The following is a 24801-nucleotide window of genomic DNA, read 5'->3' on the forward strand; positions in this document are numbered from 1 at the left end:
CATGTCGGGAAGGGGTTAAAGCTGTAATAAGTTGTAGAAAGAGAAGACTAATAATATTCCTTTCTGTAACTAGAATGATGGGACCTAAAATGACCTTGAATTTTGTTATTTTGTTCATGCGTAACATACAGGTTTTGGAGACTCTGGTAAATGTACAGTATAGGAGAGCTCTTGTTCTGTCATTTTCCTTTGTGCATTATTATTAGTATTTCTATTTATACACTTGACCACTTCTCCTTTGGATGACTTTGTAACACACATCACCAAAGGCAAATTTGTGTTTAGGTGTGTTTGTGTTTAAATACAGGCGATATTATCATGTTGGTACATGAAACATGTTATTGGAAGCTTCCAACTTCTCCTTTTCCTTAAACACTTAGGAGACGATCGTCCACTTGTAAAATTGTTCTATTTGTGTTTCTGTTTTAAAGGGAGAACTTCTACCGGTATGAACTAACAACTAGGTCGCTCTGAGCTACTCTTGTTCATGAGCAGTATGCTTTCTTTCAGTGACATATTTTAGGAACTTTGGATAGACTATTAGGAAACTGTATGGCCTTCAATTCCTTGAAGGGGATGTCTCACAAACAAAGTTCCTTTTTTAATCAATAGATCTTGGAATAATAATAATTTCCACAATTTGATGTGTTTAAATAAAATGTCCCTGTGCTGAGATAATCTTATAAATGTGCCCCTGCTGTGTACTGTGTAATGGCTGTGTCTGACCGTGCAGAGACATGGTCTGATCATACCACAGCTCCTGGGCAGGTGAGGACGCAAAAGAGTATACAGACATTACAGTACTGTATGGGATTGCAGCTGATTCTTCCTGTGAGGTAAAACATTTTTTTTTAACAAGCAGGGAGATGTTTTACCTCACATAAACAATCCGCTACGACTCCATGCTGTCCTGGCTGTATACTGTTTTGCTTCTTCCTCTGCCCAGGAGGATTACCTCAGCACAGGAACATTTTTTTTTTAACACCTCCAATTGTGGAACTTATTTTTATTACTAGAGCTATTGAATATAATATACTTTACTCGTGGGAAAACCCCTGTGAACCTCTTAAAGGGAACCTGTCATGTCTCCAAAAGCTATTAACCTGATGTCTGAAAGAGGCCTTCTACTTAGGATGGGTCATCAGTATCTCATTGTGGAGGTGTGACAACAGCTGATGGTGTGGGCACCTGGTATCTCCAGCAGTGGCCGGACGTACAGTGTCAGGAGACAAACTGTAGAGCTCAGACATATTGTTTAGTGGCGACTAGAATACTGCAGATCAGCTCTTAGTCAGGAAATGGGAATCCTAAAGATGGGCCATCAGTATCCGAATAGAGGAAAACCACTTTGCAGCACGCACTTTGTTGGTCACTGAATTCTTTTATTTCTCACTCAAATTCTTTTTATTTGCTAAAAATCTAATTGTGTATAATTTTGTTTTTCAGTAATCCTATATGTGATAAGTTTTATATGTACCGTAATTCACATTAGCCATACTTGCTTACTTAACCTTTCTTTATTTCCTTTACTGCGGAAAAAACTATAGCATCTGGCACAACTTTAATGTATTACAAACAGTCCTCCTTCACCCATAGTAAAATAGTACAAACTGCAGACTCATTGTCTTGCTATGTCGTGGTGCTCGTGGAAAGGAGGTACACGGACAGAAAACAGGTCCTGGCATTCACGTGTTGAATGAATAACTGCTATTTATTTCAATGCAGATCCCGTTTGGACGTTTCAGCCTCACAGGCTTTTTTTCATCTTTAACCCATCTTTAACTTCAATGTATGACACAGGTTATACAGATTTATTACAAATGGCCCTTTTTTTTTTTTTGTCTTTGGCTGATGTAACCTTTTAATTGTGTTTTTTGTGTCTTTACGGAGATTCCCGGGATACATTTGTTTTTGAGTAAGATTGTATTTTATCTATGTCGTATTTAAAATAACCTCTGTGTTAATGTATGTGTTTTGCACTATATTCTAATTATCTAATCATTATTGATGTGGGGGTTGAACCTTTGCAGTGATTGGTGATCTATTGTGAACCACACTAAGGACAGCCCCATGTTTTTTCACCTATACTTGACAAAGACCCACGCAGGGTCGAAACGTTGTGTGTTTTGGGATGGCGGATTAAACACCTTTTGCAATTGAACACCCTGCCATGGACGCTGTCCTTTACGTCCTCTGGAGCTGGTGTTACGGCAGCAGGGATGGTGTGGCTCTCCACAGGTAGAGCTAGCTCCAGGGAAGTGTAGGGTGTGTAAGTTGCGCTGGGCGTTGTAGTGCCGGGAGAGAGAGATGGCGCTGATGAAAGAAGGGACGGAGGCAGTACAGTGCAGTCATCCGAGTCTTTACTCACAGTTCTTATGACAGTTCTACTGGTGCACTGTACAGGTGTCAGCCTCCCACATCGCGCTACGTTCACCAGGCCGGGGTTCAGCACTTCCTCAGGCAGATCAGGAGTACCTGGCAGAACCCCACTTTCTTGTGTTCCTAGCTAGACCGTCTTCACGCTGGGTCTTTCTCCCTCCTGCCCTGCGCTTCCCACTCTCCATCCCGCTCGGGTGCTCTGAAGTCCCTCCTGTCTCGTCGGAGTTCCCAGACCTGCTTGACCCTCACGGAGATTAGAATGAGGCTTCGGCAACTGACTATATAAGCCAGGAGCCTCCGGTTTTCCCAGCCGAGACGTAAAGTAGCACGGCTGGACCAGGGGCCGGTCCCCTTCTTGTGGCCAACGATCCCTCTGTCTTCTGACAGATGCGGGCGTACGGGTGCCGTCTTTCACTCGCCGTACCCCCTAGGATCCCTTGTTAGAACGAAGCTTACTCCTCTGCTCCCCACCTGGGCCTCTAGGACTGGGCCCTACTTGAGGAGCAGAGCTCCTAAAGAGACTCTGCTCCCTGACTGACTTTATTAGTATTATTAGTATTTAGTCAGCTACCAATTGTGCAAGTTCTCCCACTTAAAAAGATGAGAGAGACCTGTAATTGACATCATAGGTCGACCTCAACTATGAGAGACAAAATGAGAAAACAAATCCTGAAAATCACATTGTCTGATTTGGAAAGTTTTTTTTTTTCTTCAAATTTTGGTGGAAAATTAAGTATTTGGTCACCTACAAACAAGCAAGATTTCTGGCTCTCACAGACCTGTAACGTCTTCTTTAAGAGACTCCTCTGTCCTCCACTCATTACCTGTAGTACTGGAACCTGTTTGAACTTATTATCAGTATAAAAGACGCCTGTCCACAACCTCAAACAGTCACACTCCAAACTCCACTATGGTGAAGACCAAAGAGCTGTCAAAGGACACCAGGAACAAAATTGTAGCCCTGCACCAGGCTGGGAAGACTGAATCTGCAATAGGCAAGTAGCTTGGTGTGAACAAATCAACCGTGGGAGCAATAGTTAGAAAATGGAAGACATATAAGACCACTGATAATCTCCCTCCATCTGGGGCTCCACACAAGATCTCACCCCGTGGGGTCAAAATGATCTCAAGAACGGTGAGCAAAAATCCCAGAACCACACGGGGGGACCTAGTGAATGACTTGCAGAGAGCAAGGACCAACGTTACACAGGCTACCATCAGTAACACACTACGCCGCCAAGGACTCAGATCCTGCAGTGCCATACGTGTCCCCCCTGCTTAAGCCATTACATGTCCGAGCCCGTCTGAAGTTTGCTAGAGAGCATTTGGATGATCCAGAAGAGTATTGGGAGAATGTCATATGGTCAGATGAAACCAAAGTAGAACTGTTTAGTAGAAACACAACTCGTCGTGTTTGGAGGAGAAAGAACGCTGAGTTGCATCCAAAGAACACCATACCTACTGTGAAGCATGGGGGTGGCAACATCAAGCTTTGGGGCTGTTTCTCTTTCAAGGGACCAGGACGACTGATCCGTGTACTTGAATGAATGGGGCCATATATCGTGAGATTTTGAGTGCAAACCTCCTTCCATCAGCAAGTGCATTGAAGATGAAACGTGGCTGGGTCTTTCAGCATGACAATGATCCCAAGCACACCGCCAGGGCAACGAAGGAGTGGCTTCGTAAGGAGCATTTCAAGGTCCTGGAGTGGCCTAGCTAGTCTCCAGATCTAAACCCTATAGAAAACCTTTGGAGGGAGTTGAAAGTCCGTGTTGTACAGCGACAGCCCCAAAACATCACTCACTGCTCTAGAGGAGATCTGCATGGAGGAATGGGCCAACATACCAGCAACAGTGTGTGCCAATCTTGTGAAGAACTACAGAAAACGTTTGACCACTATCATTGCCAACAAAGGATATATAACAAAGTATTGAGATGACCTTTTGTAGGTGACCAAATACTTATTTTCCACCAAAATTTGAAAAAAATTTCTTTCCAAATCAGACAATGTGACTTTTCAGGATTTGTTTCCTCATTTTGTGTCTCATAGTTAAGACCTACCTGTGATGTCAATTACAGGCCTCTCTCATCTTTTTAAGTGGGAGAACTTGCACAATTGGTGGCTGACTAAATAGTCCAAATGAGGCTCAGTATTTTGTGTGGCCTCCACGTGCCTGTATGAACTCCCTACAACGCCTGGGCATGCTCCTGATGAGGTTGCAGATGGTCTCCTGTGGGATTTCCTCCCAGACCTGGACTAAAGCATCCGCCAACTCCTGGACAGTCTGTGGTGCAACGTGACATTCGTGGATGGAGCGAGACATGATGTCCCAGATGTGCTCAATCGGATTCAGGTCTGGGGAACGGGCGGGCCAGTCCATAGCTTCAATGCCTTCATCTTGCAGGAATTGCTGACACACTCCAGCCACATGAGGTCTGGCATTGTCCTGCATTAGGAGGAACCCAGAGCCAACCGCACCAGCATATGGTCTCACAAGGGGTCTGAGGATCTCATCTCGGTACCTAATGGCAGTCAGGCTACCTCTGGCGAGCACATGGAGGGCTGTGCGGCCCTCCAAAGAAATGCCACCCCACACCATTACTGACCCACAGCCTAACCGGTCATGCTGAAAGATGTTGCAGGCAGCAGATCTCTCTCCACGGCATCCCCAGACTCTGTCACGTCTGTCACATGTGCTCAGTGTGAACCTGCTTTCATCTGTGAAGAGCACAGGGCCCCAGTGGCGACTTTGCCAATATATATATAATACAACCCCTGGAAAAAATTATGGAGTCACTGGGCTTGGAGGATGTTCATTCAGTGGTTTAATGTTGTTGAAAAAAAGCAGATCACAGACATGGCACAAAACTAAAGTCATTTCAAATGGCAACTTTAGGGCTTTAAGAAACACTAAAATAAATCAAGATTAAAAATGTGGTACTCAGTAAGGGTAATTTTTTTCAGACCAAGCAGAGGGAAAAAAATATGGAATCACTCAATTCTGAGGAAAAAATTATGGAATCATGAAAAACAAACACAAAAGAACACTCCAATGCATCACTAGTATTTTGTTGCACCACCTCTGGCTTTAATAACAGCTTGCAGTCTCTGAGGCATGGACTTAATGAGTGACAAACGGTACTCTTCATCAATCTGGCTCCAACTTTCTCTGATTGCTGTTGCCAGATCAGCTTTGCAGGTTGGAGCCTTGTCATGGACCATTTTCTTCAACTTCCACCAAAGATTTTCAATTGGATTCAGATCCGGACTATTTGCAGGCCATGACATTGACCTTATGTGTCTTCTTTCAAGGAATGTTTTCACAGTTTTTGCTATATGGCAGGATGCATTATCATCTTGAAAAATGATGTCATCATCCCTAAACATCCTTTCACTTGATGAGATAAGAAAACTGTCCAAACTTTCAATGTAAAGTTGGGCATTTATTGAAGATGTAATGACAGCCATCTCCCCAGTGCCTTTACCTGACATGCAGCCCCATATCATCAATGACTGTGGAAATTTGCATGTTCTCTTCATGCAGTCATCTTTAGAAATCTCATTGAAACGACACCAAACAAAAGTTCCAGCATCATCACCTTGCCCAATGCAGATTCGCGATTCATCACTGAATATGACTTTCATCCAGTCATCCACAGTCCACGATTGCTTTTCCTTAGCCCATTGTAACCTTGTTTTTTTCTGTTTAGGTGTTAATGATGGCTTATGTTTAGCTTTTCTGTATGTAAATCCCTTTTCCTTTAGGCAGTTTCTTACAGTTCGGTCACAGACATTGACTCCAGTTTCCTCCCATTCGTTCCTCATTTGTTTTGTTGTGCATTTCCTGTTTTGGAGACATATTGCTTTAAGTTTCCGGTCTTGATGCTTTGATGTCTTCCTTGGTCTACCAGTATGTTTGCCTTTAACAACCTTCCCATGTTGTTTGTATTTGGTCCAGATTTTAGACACAGCTGACTGTGAACAACCAACATCTTTTGCAACATTGCGTGATGATGTACCTTCTTTTAAGAGTTTGATAATCCTCTCCTTTGTTTCAATTGACATCTCTTGTGTTGGAGCCATGATTCATGTCAGTCCACTTGCTGCAACAGCTCTTCAAGGTGTGATCACTCCTTTTTAGATGCAGACTAATGAGCAGATCTAATTTGATGCAGGTGTTAGTTTTGGAAATTAAATTTTACAGGGTGATTCCATAATTTTTTCCCTCTGCTTGATCTGAAAAAAATTACTCTTACAGAGTACCACATTTTTAATCTTGATTTCTTTCAGTGTTTCTTAAAGCCCAAAAGTTGCCATTTGAAATTACTTTAGTTTTGTGCCTTTTTTCAACATTAAACAACTGAATGAACATCCTCCGAGCCCGGTGATTCCATAATTTTTGCCAGGGTTTGTGGGTGTGTATGTATGTATGTATGTATGTATGTGTATGTGTGTGTGTATGTATGTATGTATGTATAATATTGCTCAGTGGTTCAGTGGTTAGCACTGCAGCCTTACAGCGCTGGGGTCCTGGGTTCAAATCCCCACCAAGGACAACATCTGCAAGGAGTCTGTATGTTCTCCCCGTGTTTGCGTGGGTTTCCACCGGTTTCCTCCCACACTCCTCCAAAGACGTACTGTTAGGGAATCTAGATTGTGAGCCCCAATGGAGACAGTGCCCATAATGTCTGTGAACCGCTATGGAATTAATGGCGCTATATAAGTGAGTAAAATAAATATATTTTCTCTTTTTTTCCGTCTAAGGACTCCGGCCTAAATAAAGAATGACATTTGTTGGAATAAAACTACTCAGCTGAAGAATTTGACAAGAGGGGTTGGTTTCATTGCACCAGAAGGGAAATGTTATCCATGTGCAGAATTTTGCCTTCTCTTTAATCAGTTAAGAGAAGACATGTAGCTATAAAGTAAATGGTGTCGGCGCTGGGAAGCTCATGAACGCCCAGTAAAATGACTGTACAAGTAATCGAAGGATGAAAGTCTCTAGATTACTAGGGGAGCTGGGTGTTCTTGCTGTGGTTTATAATGTTGTGTTTGGATGGGAGGTTTCTTGTGCGGTAATGATATATTATATGATAATGGGTTTCTACCTCACCCCATGCTTGTGTAATAGCTTTATTACTGTGGGTAGGGTTCATTGTAAAGCTGAAGACTTTTAAGGTACAATTGATTAAGTAAACAAGTATTAGCAATTCTTACCCTGATTATCATCCTATTTCATATATCAAAGCGTAAAAAAAACAAAAACGTGTTTTTCCCATGGAAATATTTGCTTTTACCTTGCTCAGCCCTTACCACCAGTATTACAATTTAGGGGATTATAGATTTGGGCAGAAGCAGGAAAACTGGGAGGAAGCTCACTGCAACATAAACTAATCAGCACTGCATAGTGTGGAGGCCAAGAAAAGCAAACCAGTTCGCCCCTTCCAAAATTCTTTTTCATCATGGTACAGATCAGGACCCCTGTTTGCCCATGTTTTACTAGACTGTCAGATCAGTTTTTCAGACTGACACAAAGATGTTCTAGGTTTACTGTCCTTTTAAATGTAAGAATTGTGTAAATACTTTGTACAGCAAAGTTTTCATGAACTTTTAAGAGTTTTCCAAGTATAAGTATTTTAAAGGGAACCTGTCACCATGAAAATGCCATCCAATCTACACCCACTATGATATAGAGCAGGGGGAGCAGAATGATTCTCATTTTGTGAGTAAAGATTCAGTATATCCTGAGTGTTAGTCATTGAAACTTCTGCTCTTTCTGGGATTTTCAGGACCACCCTCTAGACTATCAGTGACTGACAGCTTTCTCCACCCAATGTACCAAAAATCCCAGAAAGAGCAGAGTTTAAATTAATAAAACACAGGATATACTGATTCTTTTCTTACAAAATTATAGATCAATCCACTTGGATCCTCCTGCTCTATAACAAGGTGCCCGTGGAGTAAACTGCATTTTCATGGTGACAGGTTCCATTTCATGGCTATAGGCTCCCTCTAGGTCAGGGGTGGGAATGGATCCGTTTTTTTTTTTTGCGCGAAGGATCATTTGGATATTTATACCATCATTCAGGGGCCATACAAGATTATCAACTTGAAAATTGCACTGCCACATTTGGTCAAACAATTAACTCACCCCTAATGTGATGGCTGGAGCTGCTTACGTGTGATGTTAGGTGGTATTGATCATGTTGCTACTCGCAATTGCAAACCAGGTTTGTGTCAGTCTTTACCACAGTCGACTCTTTGTGATGATACTTCTGTAAGTTCTTTACAAGACTTAAGTTCTGAACACAGATATAAATTACACTGCATGTTCCCTCAAAGTGGGGAATTCATCACTGCTAATGTTACATGTATAGAACTCAAGCAGTGGAAGGTCTGCATAATACATCACATAGAAGACACTGAGACTGCTGTATACATCATATAGGAGACGCTGGGGCCGGAGCATGTACATTACATAGGAAACGCTGGGGCTGGAGTGTATATATATCACAGGAGACATTAGGGCTGGAGCATATACATCACATAGCAGACACTGGGGCTGGAACTTATACATCACATAGCAGATAAGGGGGCTGCTGCTGCTTCATCTGTGAGACGGGAGCGAATCATGCGCTAACTCAGCCTACAAAATACGTTCAGACGCTGGCACTGGCTAATGTCAGGGCGTAATCCTTCAAGGAAAAATAGATGGAGAGAGGGCACCACTATATTAAAAGGGATCAACCTATGGCATGCTTGAACAATGAAGATACAAAAAGAAGAAGAAAGTAAGCATGTCAAAGCAAGGGAGATCACCTATATGTTTATCAATGTACTATAAAAAAGAAACTGATGAAACACTCAAATTTAAAAGAATGAAAAAAAAAACAAAAATTGGTTACAAAAAATCACAACATGCTCATAATTAGTAAGTTTGTTTTTTAATTGTTTTTAAATTGTGTGTTTTTAGTCAGTTTTTTTTATAGTACGTTAACTTATATAAGTGACCTCCCTTGTTTTGGCATGCTTCCTTTCTTCCTTTGGTAGGGTGTAATCCTTCATTACATGCTCCGCTGTATCCAGTAGTGAACGCTATGTGCGCATGCTCGCAATGCAATTAAAGTTCTGGTGGCCGCTGGCCCGAGCACTGCGGTCCCTGAGAATCTGCCCGGGGCCTTTGGAAAAGGTCACCGTAGGCCACAAATGGCCCATGGGCTAAAGGTTCCCCACCGCTGCTCTAGGCGAAAATAATAAACTTATCACCAATGCAACTTGTGAACTAAGCGGGCAGCACCGGCTCCAGCATTGCCTCTCTGCCTCTACTCCTGTGTTTATTCACAGCTTGCAGCGGTAATACCACAACTACAGCGCATGTGACCGCTGTAGCTAATCACTTGACTTGAGGATGATACCAAGTAGTGGTGATGTCACCATTGCAGTCTGTCAACAAAGATGAGAGCAGCAGCAGAGCGGCTACACTGGAGCTGGGGAGGGCGATTAACAGCTGACTCTATTATTTTCAAATGGAGGAGGCTCGTTATCATTAGATATTTATACCGGAAAACCCCTTTAAGGTTGGGTATGTTTTTCTTATCATTCCTCTGGCTTGTCTTGCAGATTCGATTCCTCCTTCTGTTCAGCCGGCAAGGGAAATTAAGACTTCAGAAATGGTATACAACCCTGACTGAGAAAGAGAAACGCAAGATAACACGGGAGTTGATGCACATAATTCTTACCAGGAGTCCTAAGACCAGCAGCTTTGTGGACTGGAAGGATTTAAAACTTGTATACAAGAGGTATCTTGTCCATATACACATATTCTTCTACTGGCCTACTCATCAGCATCAGGTGCCTTCCCCCATTACGCCAGCATCTCTGATGCAGCATCGACATTAGGCATTGCTGGCACGGTGGTCGCAAAGCATCGACACTAGGCATTGCTAGCACGGTGGTGGGCACAAAGCATCGACACTAGGCATTGCTAGCACGGTGGTGGGCACAAAGCATCGACAATAGGCATTGCTAGCACGGTGGTGGCCGCAAAGCATCGACACTAGGCATTGCTGGCACACTGGTGAATGCAAAGCATCGACACTAGACATTGCTGGCATGGTGGTGGCCGCAAAGCCTTGACACTAGGCATTGCTGGCACTGTGGTGAATGCAAAGCATCGACACTAGGCATTGCTGGCACGGTGGTGGCCGCAAAGCATCGACACTAGGCATTGCTGGCACGGTGGTGGCCACAAAGCATCGACACTAGGCATTGCTGGCACAGTGGTGTATGCAACTGCAGCAAGAAGCTGGATGACTCATCACAGCGGAGCATTACTACCACTCCCTGGTCATTTATCGGCTGCTCTCTTCTCACAAACGTTTTATGAGATTTTGTTAGATATCATGTCTTTCTCCGTATACTACCCATAAAACAGTCTTCTCAAAACATTGCATATGAGATAGGAAAATTTTAGACCAAATACGAAACCTTAAGAAAAAATATTAAACAAAATATGAGACTAGTTAATACTAAAAAAATATAGAGGAAAATATTAACCCTTCTATATCAGTCCCTACCAATTCAGGCTTTTACCCTGGTACTATTTTTTTTTTTTTATTATTATAGGGAATCTGACTGTTCCCAACTACTACTATAGCAGTAAGTACTCCAATTCCTTTATTCCAAGGGTGCACAATATTTTTTTGGTCCAAGTGCCGCAATGCCTTACTGAACTAATCCCAAGGGCTGTAAAAAATTTAAAGGGGTACTTGCATTAATACGTCACCAGAACCAAGTTTTGAGTATTTGAGGAGGATTTGGATAGAATCTGCTCCAAAAAAAATGTGTGAACATATGCTAACTTACACTGCGATTTTGGAGCAGAAACTGAGCACAATCTGGCCAAATCCTCCTCATAATGTCAAAACTAAGGTTTGAGGATTTTTAAATTGTAACATGACCGTGGAGAAAGTTTTGGATTGCTACATGTGTACAAGATCAGAACCACTGGCAGCGCATGAATTCAGCACCAGAAGCACCGTAGTACATGATTGCAGTGCTAGAACCACCATCAATACATGAGTGCAGCGCCAGAACCACAGTCAGTAGATTACTGCATCATCAGAAGCACTGTCAGTACATGAATGCATTGGCAGAATCACCATAATACATGAATAAATCACCAACCTTAGGACAGCGATCAATTGCAATGTCAGGTCAGCCCCATGTATAATTGTATTGAATGAACCTACAACTCCCAGTACACTGAGCAAAAGGGTAACAATGTTTTGAACTTCTGACTTTCAGGCTTTATATCTCACCATCCACAACTGCTTCAAACCTGAGACTACCATAATTTTATAGACAATCATCTTGGCTATCTCATACATAAATTTGACTTGCAACTATTTAGCATATGAGTTAGTTATGCAGATTCTTGTCATGTCACTGCATGGTTACTGTTTTCCTCCTTAAAAAAAAAAAAAAAATCTAAATTTTTTTTTTATTATTTTGTAAATCCACCTTTTGGCTTTCAACCCTGCCTGAATCCTTCTGGGCATGCTCTTGATCAGATTCAAACATGTCTCGACCAAAATCTGGATCCAGGTCTCTTCTATATTTTCCCAAAGTTGGTGCATACTGGTCGACTCACTTGGGTATGTATACAGTATACCCACAAGTATATGTATACTCTACCCACAAGTGTTCTATTGGGTTGAGGTCTGGGGACTGTGGGGACCAATCCAGCACACTTCATCAGTGTCATTGAACCACTTCTTTGCCAATCTGGATGTATGCTTTTGGGTCTTGTCCTGCTGGAACACTATGTAGTCCTTTTCATACCCATAGCACTCAAGTGTATGAAGTAACTCGTCTTGTAGGATACTTGTATATAGCTCAGCATTGAGACCACCATTGATCCAGATCAAGTATCCAACGCCTTTGGCTGTGAAACAACCCCATATCATCAGGCTTCCTCCACCGAACTTGACAGTTCCTTCAATTTCTCGATCCATTAGCCCTTTTTCCTTTGTTTTTTTAAAGACCCATTTGCACCCATCAGGGCCTAGTCTATTGACTTTCGTCTCATCGCTCCAAATCACCCGTTTCCAATCTTCTACTGTCCACTTTTCATACTTTGTTACAAACACAAGCCAATGCTTCTTATGTCGATATTGAAGTCGAGGCTTCTTCACCTTTTTTTTGAGCCACCACTATACACTTGTGTAACGTGCATCGCACGGTGCTCGCATGGATGTCTATGATCTCACTATTACGAAGCATACGAGTCACCTCCACTGCCGTCGCATCAGAACTGATAACCTTGTGTTGAGCCAACTTGTTGACTCCAATATATTGCCTGGACGTCCACCTCTTGGCTTTTGAATGGATTCAAAACAGTGATCTTTCGCTTGGGAATCAACCCAATAACACACTGAGATAACACTGAGATATTATGGAATATGAGAACAGGTTGTATTCTGTAGTATACAGGAAGAAAAATATTTTTCCACCTCAAGGAGCAAAACAGTAACAATGCAGTGATATGACAAGAATCTGCATAACTAATCATATGCTAAATAGTTGTAGGTCAAATTTTTGGATGAGATAGCCAAGATGATTGTCTATAAAATGATGGCAGTCTCATGTTGGAAGCAGTAGTGGATGGTGAGATATGGAGCCTGAAAGTCTGAAGTTCAAAACATTGTTACCCTTTTGCTCGTCACTGTATGTCTTTAACAATGGTAAGGAGATACTGGGAGACTGTGGACCATACAGGAACCACAGCACTGATGAAACATAGTCAGTATCACAAATAAACAATTACATCCATGTGCCTTTTATATTTGACATCTTCTCTGATTGATGTCGTTCCCATCCCTTTTTGTCTCCATGTAGCACAGACGCCATAATGAGATTTCATGTCCATAGTTTGTCTCTGCAGACTTCCCTCTTCTCTCTCTTCAGCAGCGATTCCCGACAAAAATTTAAGTATCATTATACTGCCCCATAAATAAAGATATATCTTCTATGCTGTGCACCTGAATAAATAACTACCTGTGCTTCCTGCATAAAATATCCCTCCCCATACTGCCCCTCTCCAAAATGTCCCCCCACAGTGTGCCTCTCCAAAATACCCCCCCCCCCCACGCACGCACACATGCACACACTGCACCTTGGTAAAATATCTCTAGCATACTGCCCTCTGAATAAAGTACCCCCCCCCCCACCACCACCTCTAGCAAAACTATGCTCCTTTTCAAAATTGTCACCCCATTATTTGCCCTCACCGTGCCCTCAGTTAGATTATGCCCTCCCTACCTCATCCACAATGATGAGGCACTCAATCTTTGGCCCCCTGATGAAGCGCTTACCATTGGCTGAGCCATCTCTTCTCCTCTGCGGCGCTTCGTTGCCGGAAGCACTGTGATGACGTCAGCAGCATGTTGCCTTCCTCACGCTGCTGAGCTGCTCCAGTCCCGTCGCCACTGTGTTCAAATGTATACGTGTGTTTCAGACGCGAATACATTTGAATATAAGAAGGAGCGGCACATCCTGGACAGCTCCGCTGGCTGCGCAGCATCCTTCGGCAGGGCGCATGCTGGGCCATATGTTGTGGAGGGCTGCTTTATACTAATGAGATGTTTTCATGCAACTCACGAACTCCGCAATCATTGAGGATGGAACTTTTGGGCCCAATTCATTAATACTGGCGCTTTCCATGTTGGTCTTAATGAATGGGACTGCTGGAGCGAGATGTACCTAATTTATTAAGGGGAGCACTTGTAAAGAGCTTAATTCATAACTGCTGTGCGCCACCACTGGGAATGTTACTCCAGTCAGAAACTGGAGTACAATATTGATGAATTTTACATTACTAAAATGGCCATTGCCTCCTTTGCTCAGATCAGCGTTGTATTCACCCTGCTACTAAGATAGCACCACAATAGTGTGGGGGGTGCAGGAGTAAGTCAAAAGCTATCCCACAGCACAGGAAAGCCAGGTTCTATGGTGAGACGTACCACTACACTCCCCATACGGTGTTGGTCATCTTGGAAGCAGCAGTAAAGGAGCAGAGGAAGCAGCGGGAGGCAAATGGAGGACTCCAGGTAGAGTGACTATATATGAGAAATGTATGGTTACTTTTCAGACAAAGGGTGGGAGGCTCACTTTAATAATTTCTGGTTTTTGTATTGTTAAATCTGGTGACTAATCCACTTTAACAAAAAAATAAATAAAAAAATTTACCTTTCTGATGATCACAGGGACTAAATATTGTATCTGAGAAACAATGAGGTTGCTAACATGTTGGTGATATAAGAGGAAGAATCAGATTACTGATTAGATACAAAAGACCCCTAATCTTTAGGCAATAATCCTCCTCACAAAAATCCTTAGAAAACCCATGAATCATAACTGGAATAATAGACAGAATCAAGCTAATGACATCCATGCTAACTCTCCTGCAAGGAGGCACTCCGAATGTGTAGAAATCAATAACAATTGTTTTATTGAAGCAGACGGGTAGCATAAGACCCCGCTGTGTATGTGACCAGCGTCGTTCTGGAAGACGTAGTATATTCTCTGTCTACTTTACTCCACTGCTGTCCATTATTTTAAAGACGGTCTGTTGTGTTGGACCGAACCATCACTTTAAATTGCTTTGTATTGCTGGAATAAAAGAATTCTTACTGACTTCTGCATATTTGGAGTGCAGAGTTCTTCTTTGCGTACTCGACCTCAGGTTGTACTCTCCTGGAAATGGAGACCTCCATAATAAGTGGGCAGATCTTCCAGTGGGACCTGAAACCTCTAGAAAATCAGTGTTTCCAAAAAGTTTTGTTTGTGGAGAGGCAGGAAAGAGGTGACGCTTTATTACGTGTTCATTTCTGTTGCTGTCTCCATTGGGGCTCACAATCTAGATTCCCTATCAGTATGTCTTTGGAGTGTGGGAGGAAACCGGAGAACCCGGAGGAAACCCACACAAACATGGGGAGAACATATAAACTCCTTGCAGATACTATCCTTTCTGGGATGTGAACCAAAGAACCCAGAACTAGAAAGCAACAGTATTAACCACTGAGCCACCAGGCTGACCTAACAGTAGGCAACTCCCACTCCTGAGGGATCATTGAGATATTGAACTTGTTAAATCATTGAGAACTTCAGCCAAAACAGAATCTGTTATCTTTTGAGATTTCCTTCAAGATTAATTATCACTGATCTGCACTTTTATTTTTTTTTTTTTTATTTAATAAAACAGTGGGCAGCAACAGAATGGTGTCTCCCCAACCCCTCCCCACTATACATAATCTAGTAACAAAAACAGCAGAAATGGCTCTAATGGCCCCAGGAAGAGGCCGACTTTCTAGTAAAGTTGGGCCTGAACTTCTACGTTTGGGACGTAGAGCAAGATCCCACGTCTCTTCTTGTGTGTTGTAGCTTTAACTAAATAAGTGTTTTATCAGCAGGAGATTATCACTACATGACTAGTTGTCTTGTGCCATGTAGTCTTCCTACACTTTGAAACCCTGCCACACTAATAAATGGCAGCTTTCTGCCTATGCACAGTGTACACAGAAAGCTGCCAATCCGTGGTGTGGGCGGGGTTATACAGAACTCAGCATTCAGACAACTGGCAGATCTTCAGCAGAGAAAACAGTGATTTTATCAAAATGACAGCAAGCAGCCCAGTAAGTGACACATCGCTGGAATCCAGGTCTCTGCCCCTATATCTTACTGCTCTCGGATAACAAAGCAAGCACCTGGTGGCAGATTCCCTTCATAAAAGTACTCAGGAGTGCTGGGTTGGTGATAAGTGAGATCTCGCTTTTTCACTACAAAAGAGTCTGCAGAGGTATGCGGGATCTCGCTCTGGATGCTGCAATTTCACAATCTAGAAATTCGGACCCGACTTTACTAGAGAGGCGTGCCCTTTCGTTGGACATTAATGACCCTATTGAGGTGTTTTGTTACTGGACTATATTTTGAAAAATCACAAATCTTGGGTTGCTCACTCTTTTATTAAATAAAAAGGTCCGCCCCAGATCTGTGATACATACTCATTACATTTCCTGGAGTTGTCTTTGAGTATTATGGATTTTGCACATAGCTGATAGACCTTTGCTATTTGCCATCATTATATTGTTTTAACCACTTAAAGGGTTTGTCCAGCTATTCATTTTTTTTATTTAAACATATGTATTTCAGGTTAAAAATCATGTTTGCAATTGGGTTTAATTAAAAGTTTTGCACTCTTTGCTTTTCAAGGCGCCTTGTTTCCCTACATGTTCAAATTTGATATGGTCACAAATCAACAGAGAGGAAGTCAGAAAAATGAATTACAAACACTCTTGTCAGACCATCAGAATGAGAATGTCACTGATTAATTCTCAGTTAACTCAATCTGCAGTTAGCGGTAGACATTGCTACTCAGAACATGGTGCAATTTTTTTTAAAGTAAACCTGACAGCTACAGTAGTGTTCAAAATAATAGCAGTTGGTGCAGTAGATTCTAAGAAAACCAACAGACTCAGCATTCATGGTCTGCATGTTTTTGAGTCTGTGTATTTGAATAATTAATTGAAAGGGGGTGTGTTCAAAATAATAGCAGTGTGGAGTTAAATTAGCGAGGTCAATCATTCTGTGAAGAAACAGGTGTGAATTAGGTAGCCCTTATAAAATGATAAAGTCAGCACATGTTGTACATGCATTTCTCCTTGAAAGCCTGAGAAATATGGGTCGTTCAAGACATTGTTCAGAAGAACAGCGTACTTTGATTAAAAAGTTGATTGGAAAGGGTAAAACTTATAAAGAAGTGCAGACAATGATAGGCTGTTCAGCTAAAATGATCTCCAGTGCTTTAAAATGGAAAGCAAAACCAGAGATGTGGAAGAAAACTGAAAGACCTACCATTCAAATGGATTGAAGAATAGCCTGAATGGCAAAGGTTCAGCCAATGATCAGCTCCAGGATGATCAAAGACAGTCTGAAGTTACCTGTGAGTACTGTGACAATTACAACCCCTGGCAAAAATTATGGAATCACGGGGCTCGGAGGATGTTCATTCAGTTGTTTAATGTTGCTGAAAAAAAGCAGATCACAGACGTGGCACAAAACTAAAGTCATTTCAAATGGCAACTTAAGGGCTTTAAGAAACGCTAAAAGAAATCAAGATTAATAGTGTGATACTCAGTAAGGGTAATTTTTTTTCAGACCAAGCAGAGGGAAAAAATTGTGGAATCATGAAAAACAAACACACAAAAGAACACTCCAATACATCACTAGTATTTTGTTGCACCACCTCTGGCTTTAATAACAGCTTGCAGTCTCTGAGGCATGGACTTAATGAGTGACAAACAGTACTCTTCATCAATCTGGCTCCAACTTTCTCTGATTGCTGTTGCCAGATCAGCTTTGCAGGTTGGAGCCTTGTCATGGACCATTTTCTTCAACTTCCACCAAAGATTTTCAATTGGATTTGAGATCCGGCCTTTTTGTTGGCCATGACATTGACCTTATGTGTCTTCTTTCAAGGAATGTTTTCACAGTTTTTGCTCTATGGCAGGATGCATTATCATCTTGAAAAATGATGTCATCATCCCCAAACACCCTTTCACTTGATGGGATAAGAAAACTGTCCAAAATATCAATGTAAACTTGGGCATTTATTGAAGATGTAATGACAGCCATCTCCCCAGTGCCTTTACCTGACTTGCAGCCCCATATCATCCATGACTGTGGAAATTTGCATGTTCTCTTCATGCAGTCATCTTTATAAATCTCATTGGAACGGCACCAAACAAAAGTTCCAGCATCATCACCTTGCCTAATGCAGATTCGCGATTCATCACTGAATATGACTTTCATCCAGTCATACACAGTCCACGATTGCTTTTCCTTAGCCCATTGTAACCTTGTTTTTTTTCTGTTTAGGTGTTAATGATGGCTTATGTTTATCTTTTCTGTATGTAAATCCCTTTTCCTTTAGGCGGTTTCTTACAGTTCGGTCACAGACATTGACTCCAGTTTCCTCCCATTCGTTCCTCATTTGTTTTGTTGTGCATTTCCTGTTTTGGAGACATATTGCTTTAAGTTTCCGGTCTTGACGCTTTGATGTCTTCCTTGGTCTATCAGTATGTTTGCCTTTAACAACCTTCCCATGTTGCTTGTATTTGGTCCAGATTTTAGACACAGCTGACTGTGAACAACCAACATCTTTTGCAACATTACGTGATGATTTACCTTCTTTTAAGAGTTTGATAATCCTCTCCTTTGTTTCAATTGACATCTCTTGTGTTGGAGCCATGATTCATGTCAGTCCACTTGGTGCAACAGCTCTCCAAGGTGTGATCACTCCTTTTTAGATGCAGACTAACGAGCAGATCTAATTTGATGCAGGTGTTCGTTTTGGAAATGAAAATGTACAGGGTTATTCCATATTTTTTTCCCTCTGCTTGGTCTGAAAAAAATGACCCTTACGGAGTACCACATTTTTAATCTTGTGTTTTTTTTTTTGTTTTTTTTAGCGTTTCTTAAAGCCCAAAAGTTGCCATTTGAAATTACTTTAGTTTTGTGCCATGTCTGTGATCTGCTTTTTTTCAACAACATTAAACAACTGAATGAACATCCTCCGAGCCCGGTGATTCCATAATTTTTGCCAGGGGTTGTAGAAGACGCCTGTGTGAAGCTAATCTCTTGGCAAAAAATCCCCACAAGTCCCACTGTTAAAAAGATACAATTTGCCAAAGAACACATCAACTGACCTAAAGAGAAATGGAGAAACATTTTGTAGACTGTTGAAAGTAAAATTGTTCTTTTTGGATCCAAGGGCCGCAGACAGTTTGTCAGACGACCCCCAAACTCTGCATTCAAGCCACAGTACACTCTGAAGACAGTGAAGCACGGTGGTGTAAGCATCATGATATGGGCATGTTTCTCTTACTATGGTGCCGGACCTATTTACCGCATAACAGGGATCATGGACCCACAGTTTGCATACAGTGGGTACGGGAAGTATTCAGACCCCTTTAAATTTTTCACTCTGTTTCATTGCAGCCATTTGGTAAATTCTAAAAAGTTCATTTTTTTTTCTCATTAAAGTACACTCTTCACCCCATCTTGATTGCAAAAATTTCTACATTTCTGTTTTTTTTCAAATTTATTAAAAAAGAAAAACTGAAATATCACATGGTCATAAGTATTCAGACCCTTTGCTCAGTATTGAGTAGAATCACCCTTTTGAGCTAGTATAGCCATGAGTCTTCTTGTGAATGATGCAGCAAGTTTTTCACACCTGGATTTGGGGATCCTCTGCCATTCTTCCTTGCAGATCCTCTCCAGTTCCATCAGGTTGGATGATGAATGTTGGTGGACAGCCATTTTCAGGTCTCTCCAGAGATGCTCAATTGGGTTTAGGTCAGGGCTCTGGCTGGGCCAGTCAAGAATGGTCACAGAGTTGTTCTGAAGCCACTCCTTTGTTATTTTAGCTGTGTGCTTAGGGCCATTGTCTTGTTGGAAGGTGAACCTTTGGCCAAGTCTAAGGTCCAGAGCACTCTGGAAGAGGTTTTCATCCAAGATATCTCTGTACTTGGCCACATTCATGTTTTCTTCAATTGCAAGTAGTCAAGCTGTCCCTGCCACTGAAAAACACCCCCATAGCATGATGCTGCCACCACCATGTTTCACTGTTGGGATTGTATTGGGCAGGTAATGAGTAGTTCCTGGTTTTCTCCACACATACCGCTTAGAATTATCACCAAAAAGTTCTATCTTCGTCTCATCAGACCAGAGAATCTTATTTCTCATAGTCTGGGAGTCCTTCATGTGTTTTTGAGCAAACTCTATGCGGGCTTTCATGTCTTGCACTGAGGAGAGGCTTCCATCAGGCCACTCTGCCATAAAGGCCCAACTGGTGGAGGACTGCAGTGATAGTTGACTTTGTGGAACTTCCTCCCATCTCCCTACTGCATCTCTGGAGCTCAGCCACAGTGATCTTGGGGTTCTTCTTTACCTCTCTCACCAAGGCTCTTCTCCCACGATAGCTCAGTTTGGCTGGACGGCCAAGTCTAGAAAGACTTCTGGTGGTCCCAAACTTCTTCCATTTAAGGATTATGGAGGCCACTGTGCTCTTAGGAACCTTGAGTAATGCAGAAATTATTTTGTAACCTTGGCCAGATCTGTGCCTTGCCACAATTCTGTCTCTGAGCTCCTTGGGCAGTTCCTTTTTTGAGCTCATGATTCTCATTTGGTTTGACCTGCACTTTGAGCTCTGAGGTCTTATATAAACAGGTGCGTGTCTTTCCAAATCAAGCCCTATCAGTTTAATTAAACACAGCTGGACTCAAATGAAGGAGTAGAACGATCTCAAGGAGGATCACAAGGAAATGGACAGCATGTAACTTAAATATGAGCAAAGGGTCTGAATACTTATGACCATGTAATATTTCAGTTTTTCTTTTTTCATAAATTTGCAAAAAATGTCTACATTTCTGGGTTTTTTTTCAGTCAAGATGGGGTGCAGAGTGTACTTTAATGAGAAAAAAAATGAACTTTTTAGAATTTACCAAATGGTTGCAATGAAACAAAGAGTAAAAAAGGGGGTCTGAATACTTTCTGTACCCACTGTATATTTAAAATACCGGAAGAGGTCATGTTGCCTTACGCTGAAGAGGATATGCCCTTGAAATGGGTGTTTCAACAAGACAATGACCCTAAACATGCCAGTAAGCAACCAAATCTTGGTTCCAGTCCAACGAAATTGAGGTTATGGAGTGACCAGCCCAATCCCCCCCCGGACCTTAATCCGAAAGAACACTTATGGGGTGACCTCAAAAATGCCGTTTCTGAGGCAAAGCCAATAAATGCCAAAAAAATTGTGGGATGTAGTCAAAGCATCCTGGGCTGGAATAACAGTTGACAGGAGCCAGAAGTTGGTTGACTCTATGCAACATAGATGTGAAGCAGTTCTAAAAAACTGTGGGTATACAACTAAATACTAGGTTAGTGATTCACAGGAATGCAAAATCCTCAAAAAAAGAGAGTACATATTATGAGTTTGTAAAGACAAATGCAGACACTGCTATTTTTTTAGAACAGCCCAATGTTCATTTTTTGGTATTTTCTGTAAAGTAGTTAAAAAATTATATACATTTCTCTTCATGTTTTGAATTAGAAAACAGTGTGCAATGTTCCCAATGTATGGAAATAAAAACTCGTATAAAGATTTTATGATTAACTCATGTTTTTGAACACACTGCTATTATTTTGAACATTACTGTAATACATGCTGCCCAATCCACTGGTAGCATGTATCAGCCACTGGTTGTATGATCTCAGCCAGGTATGTTTGACACTGAAGCACTGCGGTGTTTCAGAGAAAAACGTACTTTAAAAGCCTCCAGGGACTGAGCCGCCCTGTAGATTAGTTGGATAGGTGGGCCCCAGTGACTTCTCTCCACCTGCCCTGAAGTGACAGGTCTTTCCCTACACACACACATGGTCAGAGACCTATCAATCCAGGGCCGGGGGCTGGGAGAAGCATCATGTGCGACTCTGTCCCCAGCAACTTTTAAAGTATATATTTTTTTCTGAAACGTTGCAGCATTTCAGTGTCCCATACCTGGCTGAGATCATACAGCCAATGTCTGATATATGCTGTCCGTGGATCAGGCAGCTCGTATCCACTGTCAGGTTCCCTTTAATGAAACCCAATTGTAAAAAATGAATTTTATCCCAAATTACATGCATTTAAGTAAGAAAAGAAAAGAAAATTGTCTCCAAAGGTGTACAATCCCTTTAATGACATTTTTTTACTTTACATCCTGTAATAGCAGCAATTGTGCAGTCACGGGTTGGATGCCCTGTTGTCAGAGACACGTGGTATAAGAGTCATGAATGTTTTTTAATCAGCAGTGTCTTCCAGATTGCTACCTACACTGCTTTATTAATAACGGAGAAAGAAGCAGCAATTAACCCAATTAATCTTGGCCTTTTATCTTCTGATTTTTCAGGTATGCCAGCCTGTACTTCTGCTGTGCCATAGAAGATCAAGATAATGAGCTGCTGACGTTGGAGATAGTTCATAGGCTTGTGGAGCTACTCGATAAATACTTTGGAAATGTAAGTTTTTTTTTTCTATTTTATTTCACCATCTTTTCATCTGTTAATGAAACAATAAAATGGGCACATGTTGATTTGACCACTAAAAACATAGAAGACACAACATCCAGTGCAAGCTCTTCCATGTATTGTAGCAATGGGTCGTGTGTGTGTCTCCTTGTGGAGAGTGACATGCCAGTGTAAGGAGGCTTATAAGCCATGCATGCTCCTCTGGGAAATTAAATATGTAAATTGTCTCTTCGGAGAGGAAGGAGATTAGAACTCTAGTGCCACCTACAGGAAGTAGCAATCCTAACAGTCAATATTGACTCTTTCTCGAGCCTTTCCACATGACTTAGGGCCCCGTCACACTAAGCGATGCAGCAGCGATCCCGACAACGATACGACCTGTCAGGGATCGTTGCTGCATCGCTAATACATCGCTGGTGAGCTGTCAAACAGGCAGGCTCACCAGCGATCAGGGGAGCAGCGATATCGTGGAAAGAATCGTTCCACGATGTCCTGCTCCCGTTACCAGCCTGCTGCAAGCAGGAGCAGGCTGGTAACTATGGTAAACATCGGGTTACTAAGTGCGCGTGTGCCCCTAGTAACCCGCTGTTTACCATGGATACCACTCTGCTACGGTGCGCGGGAGCCTCCGTGCACCGTAGCAGAGTGGTATCCATGGTAAACAGCGGGTTACTAAGTGCGCGCGTGCCCCTAGTAACCTGATGTTTACCATAGTTACCAGCCAGATCGTTGGTCCCGCTGGTCACACACAGCGATGTGTGCTGACCAGCGGGAGGCCAACGACCAAAAAATGGTCCAGGACACTTTGCAACGATCAGCGACCTCACAGCAGGGGCCTGATCGTTGCAAAGTGTCACACACAGCGACATCGCTGGTGAGGTCGCTGGTGAGTCACCAAAACCGTGACTCAGCAGCGATATTGCTAGCGATATCGCTATGTGAGACGGGGGCTTTAGGATAAAAGCCAAACCAGAATCACAATTTGCAGACACGTTTCGGGAGATCTCACCCCAATTGGCATTTTTGTTTTCTCTATTTTTCTTTATTTTTCAGTAGATTCCATGGTGGTAATGCATTTTTTTTTTAAGTAGGAGTCATGACTAAAAAAAACACAGTTCTGCCTGTTTTATTATTGTTTTGTCGTTATGACCTGTATATGTACATGTATATGTGTGAGTGCATTAATATACTCGCCTACCGCTGCTCACTCCGGTGTCCCACACCGTTCTCCTCTTCTTAGTGACGTCACCGCTCTGCAGACTCACACTAAATTACATGCACATATACACATACACTCATGGCCAAAAGTGTTGGCACCTTTGAAGTTGTTCCAGAAAATTATTGCTATTAGACATGTTTTGTTATACACATGTTTATTTCCTTTGTATGTATTGGAACAACACAAAAAAAAAACAGGGAAAAAAAGGCAAATTGGACATAATTTCACACACAACCCCAAAAATGGGCCGGGCAAAATTTTTGGCACCCTTAACTTAATATTTGGTTGCACATCCTTTGGAATAAATAACTGCAATCAATCACTTCCTGTAACCATCAACAACCTTCTTACACCTCTCAGCTGGAATTTTAGACCACTCTTCTTTTACAAACTGCTCCAGGTCTCATATTTGAAGGCACCTTCTCCCAAAAGCAATTTTAAGATCTGTCCACATGTGTTCAATGGGATTTAGATCCAGACCCATTGCTGCCCACTTCAGAACTCTCCAGCGCTTTGTTTCCATCCATTTCTGGGTGCTTCTGCTGGACCTGCTGGAAAACCCATGACCTAGGACATAAATCCAGCTTTCTAACACTGGGCACTACATTGGGACCCAAAATCCGTTGGTAATCTTCAGATTTCATGATACCTTGCACATAGTCAAAACACCCAGTGCCAGAGACGGCAAAACAACCCGAAAACCTCTTTGAACCTCCACCATATTTTACTTTAGGTACTGTGTTCTTTTCTTTGTAGGCCTCATTCCGTTTTTGGTAAACAGTAGAATGATGCTCTTTACCAAAAAGCTCTATCTTGATATTATCTGTCCACAAGACTCTTTCCCAGAAGGATTTTGGCTTACTCACAAACATTTTGGCAAACTGCAGTCTAGCTTTTTTATGTCTGTGTCAGCAGTGGGGTCCTCCTGGGTCTCCTGTCATAGCGTTTTGTTTCATTGAAATGTCGATTGATAGATGGCGCTGACACTGATCCTCCCTGAGCCTGCAAGGCAGTTTGAATTTCTTTGGAATTTGATTGGGGCTGCTTATCCACCATCCAGACTATCCTGCGT

The 24801-nt window shown here is 42.1% G+C and overlaps 1 protein-coding gene across 1 annotated transcript in view; it reads left to right on the forward strand.

The window, feature by feature from the left end:
* The window catches only part of AP1S3 (adaptor related protein complex 1 subunit sigma 3), a 54297-nt gene that overhangs the window by 24665 nt on the left and 4831 nt on the right, over positions 1–24801 (forward strand). The window contains exons 2-3 of the mRNA XM_073674596.1: positions 10001–10179; positions 22393–22501. Of these exons, the coding sequence (XP_073530697.1) occupies positions 10001–10179; positions 22393–22501 (288 nt within the window). The remainder of the gene's footprint in view (positions 1–10000; positions 10180–22392; positions 22502–24801) is intronic.

Source organism: Phyllobates terribilis, unplaced genomic scaffold (genome assembly GCF_046119375.1).
Source record: "Phyllobates terribilis strain yellow unplaced genomic scaffold, ASM4611937v1 Scaffold_3__8_contigs__length_932513732, whole genome shotgun sequence".
NCBI classification, from domain to species: domain Eukaryota; kingdom Metazoa; phylum Chordata; class Amphibia; order Anura; family Dendrobatidae; genus Phyllobates; species Phyllobates terribilis.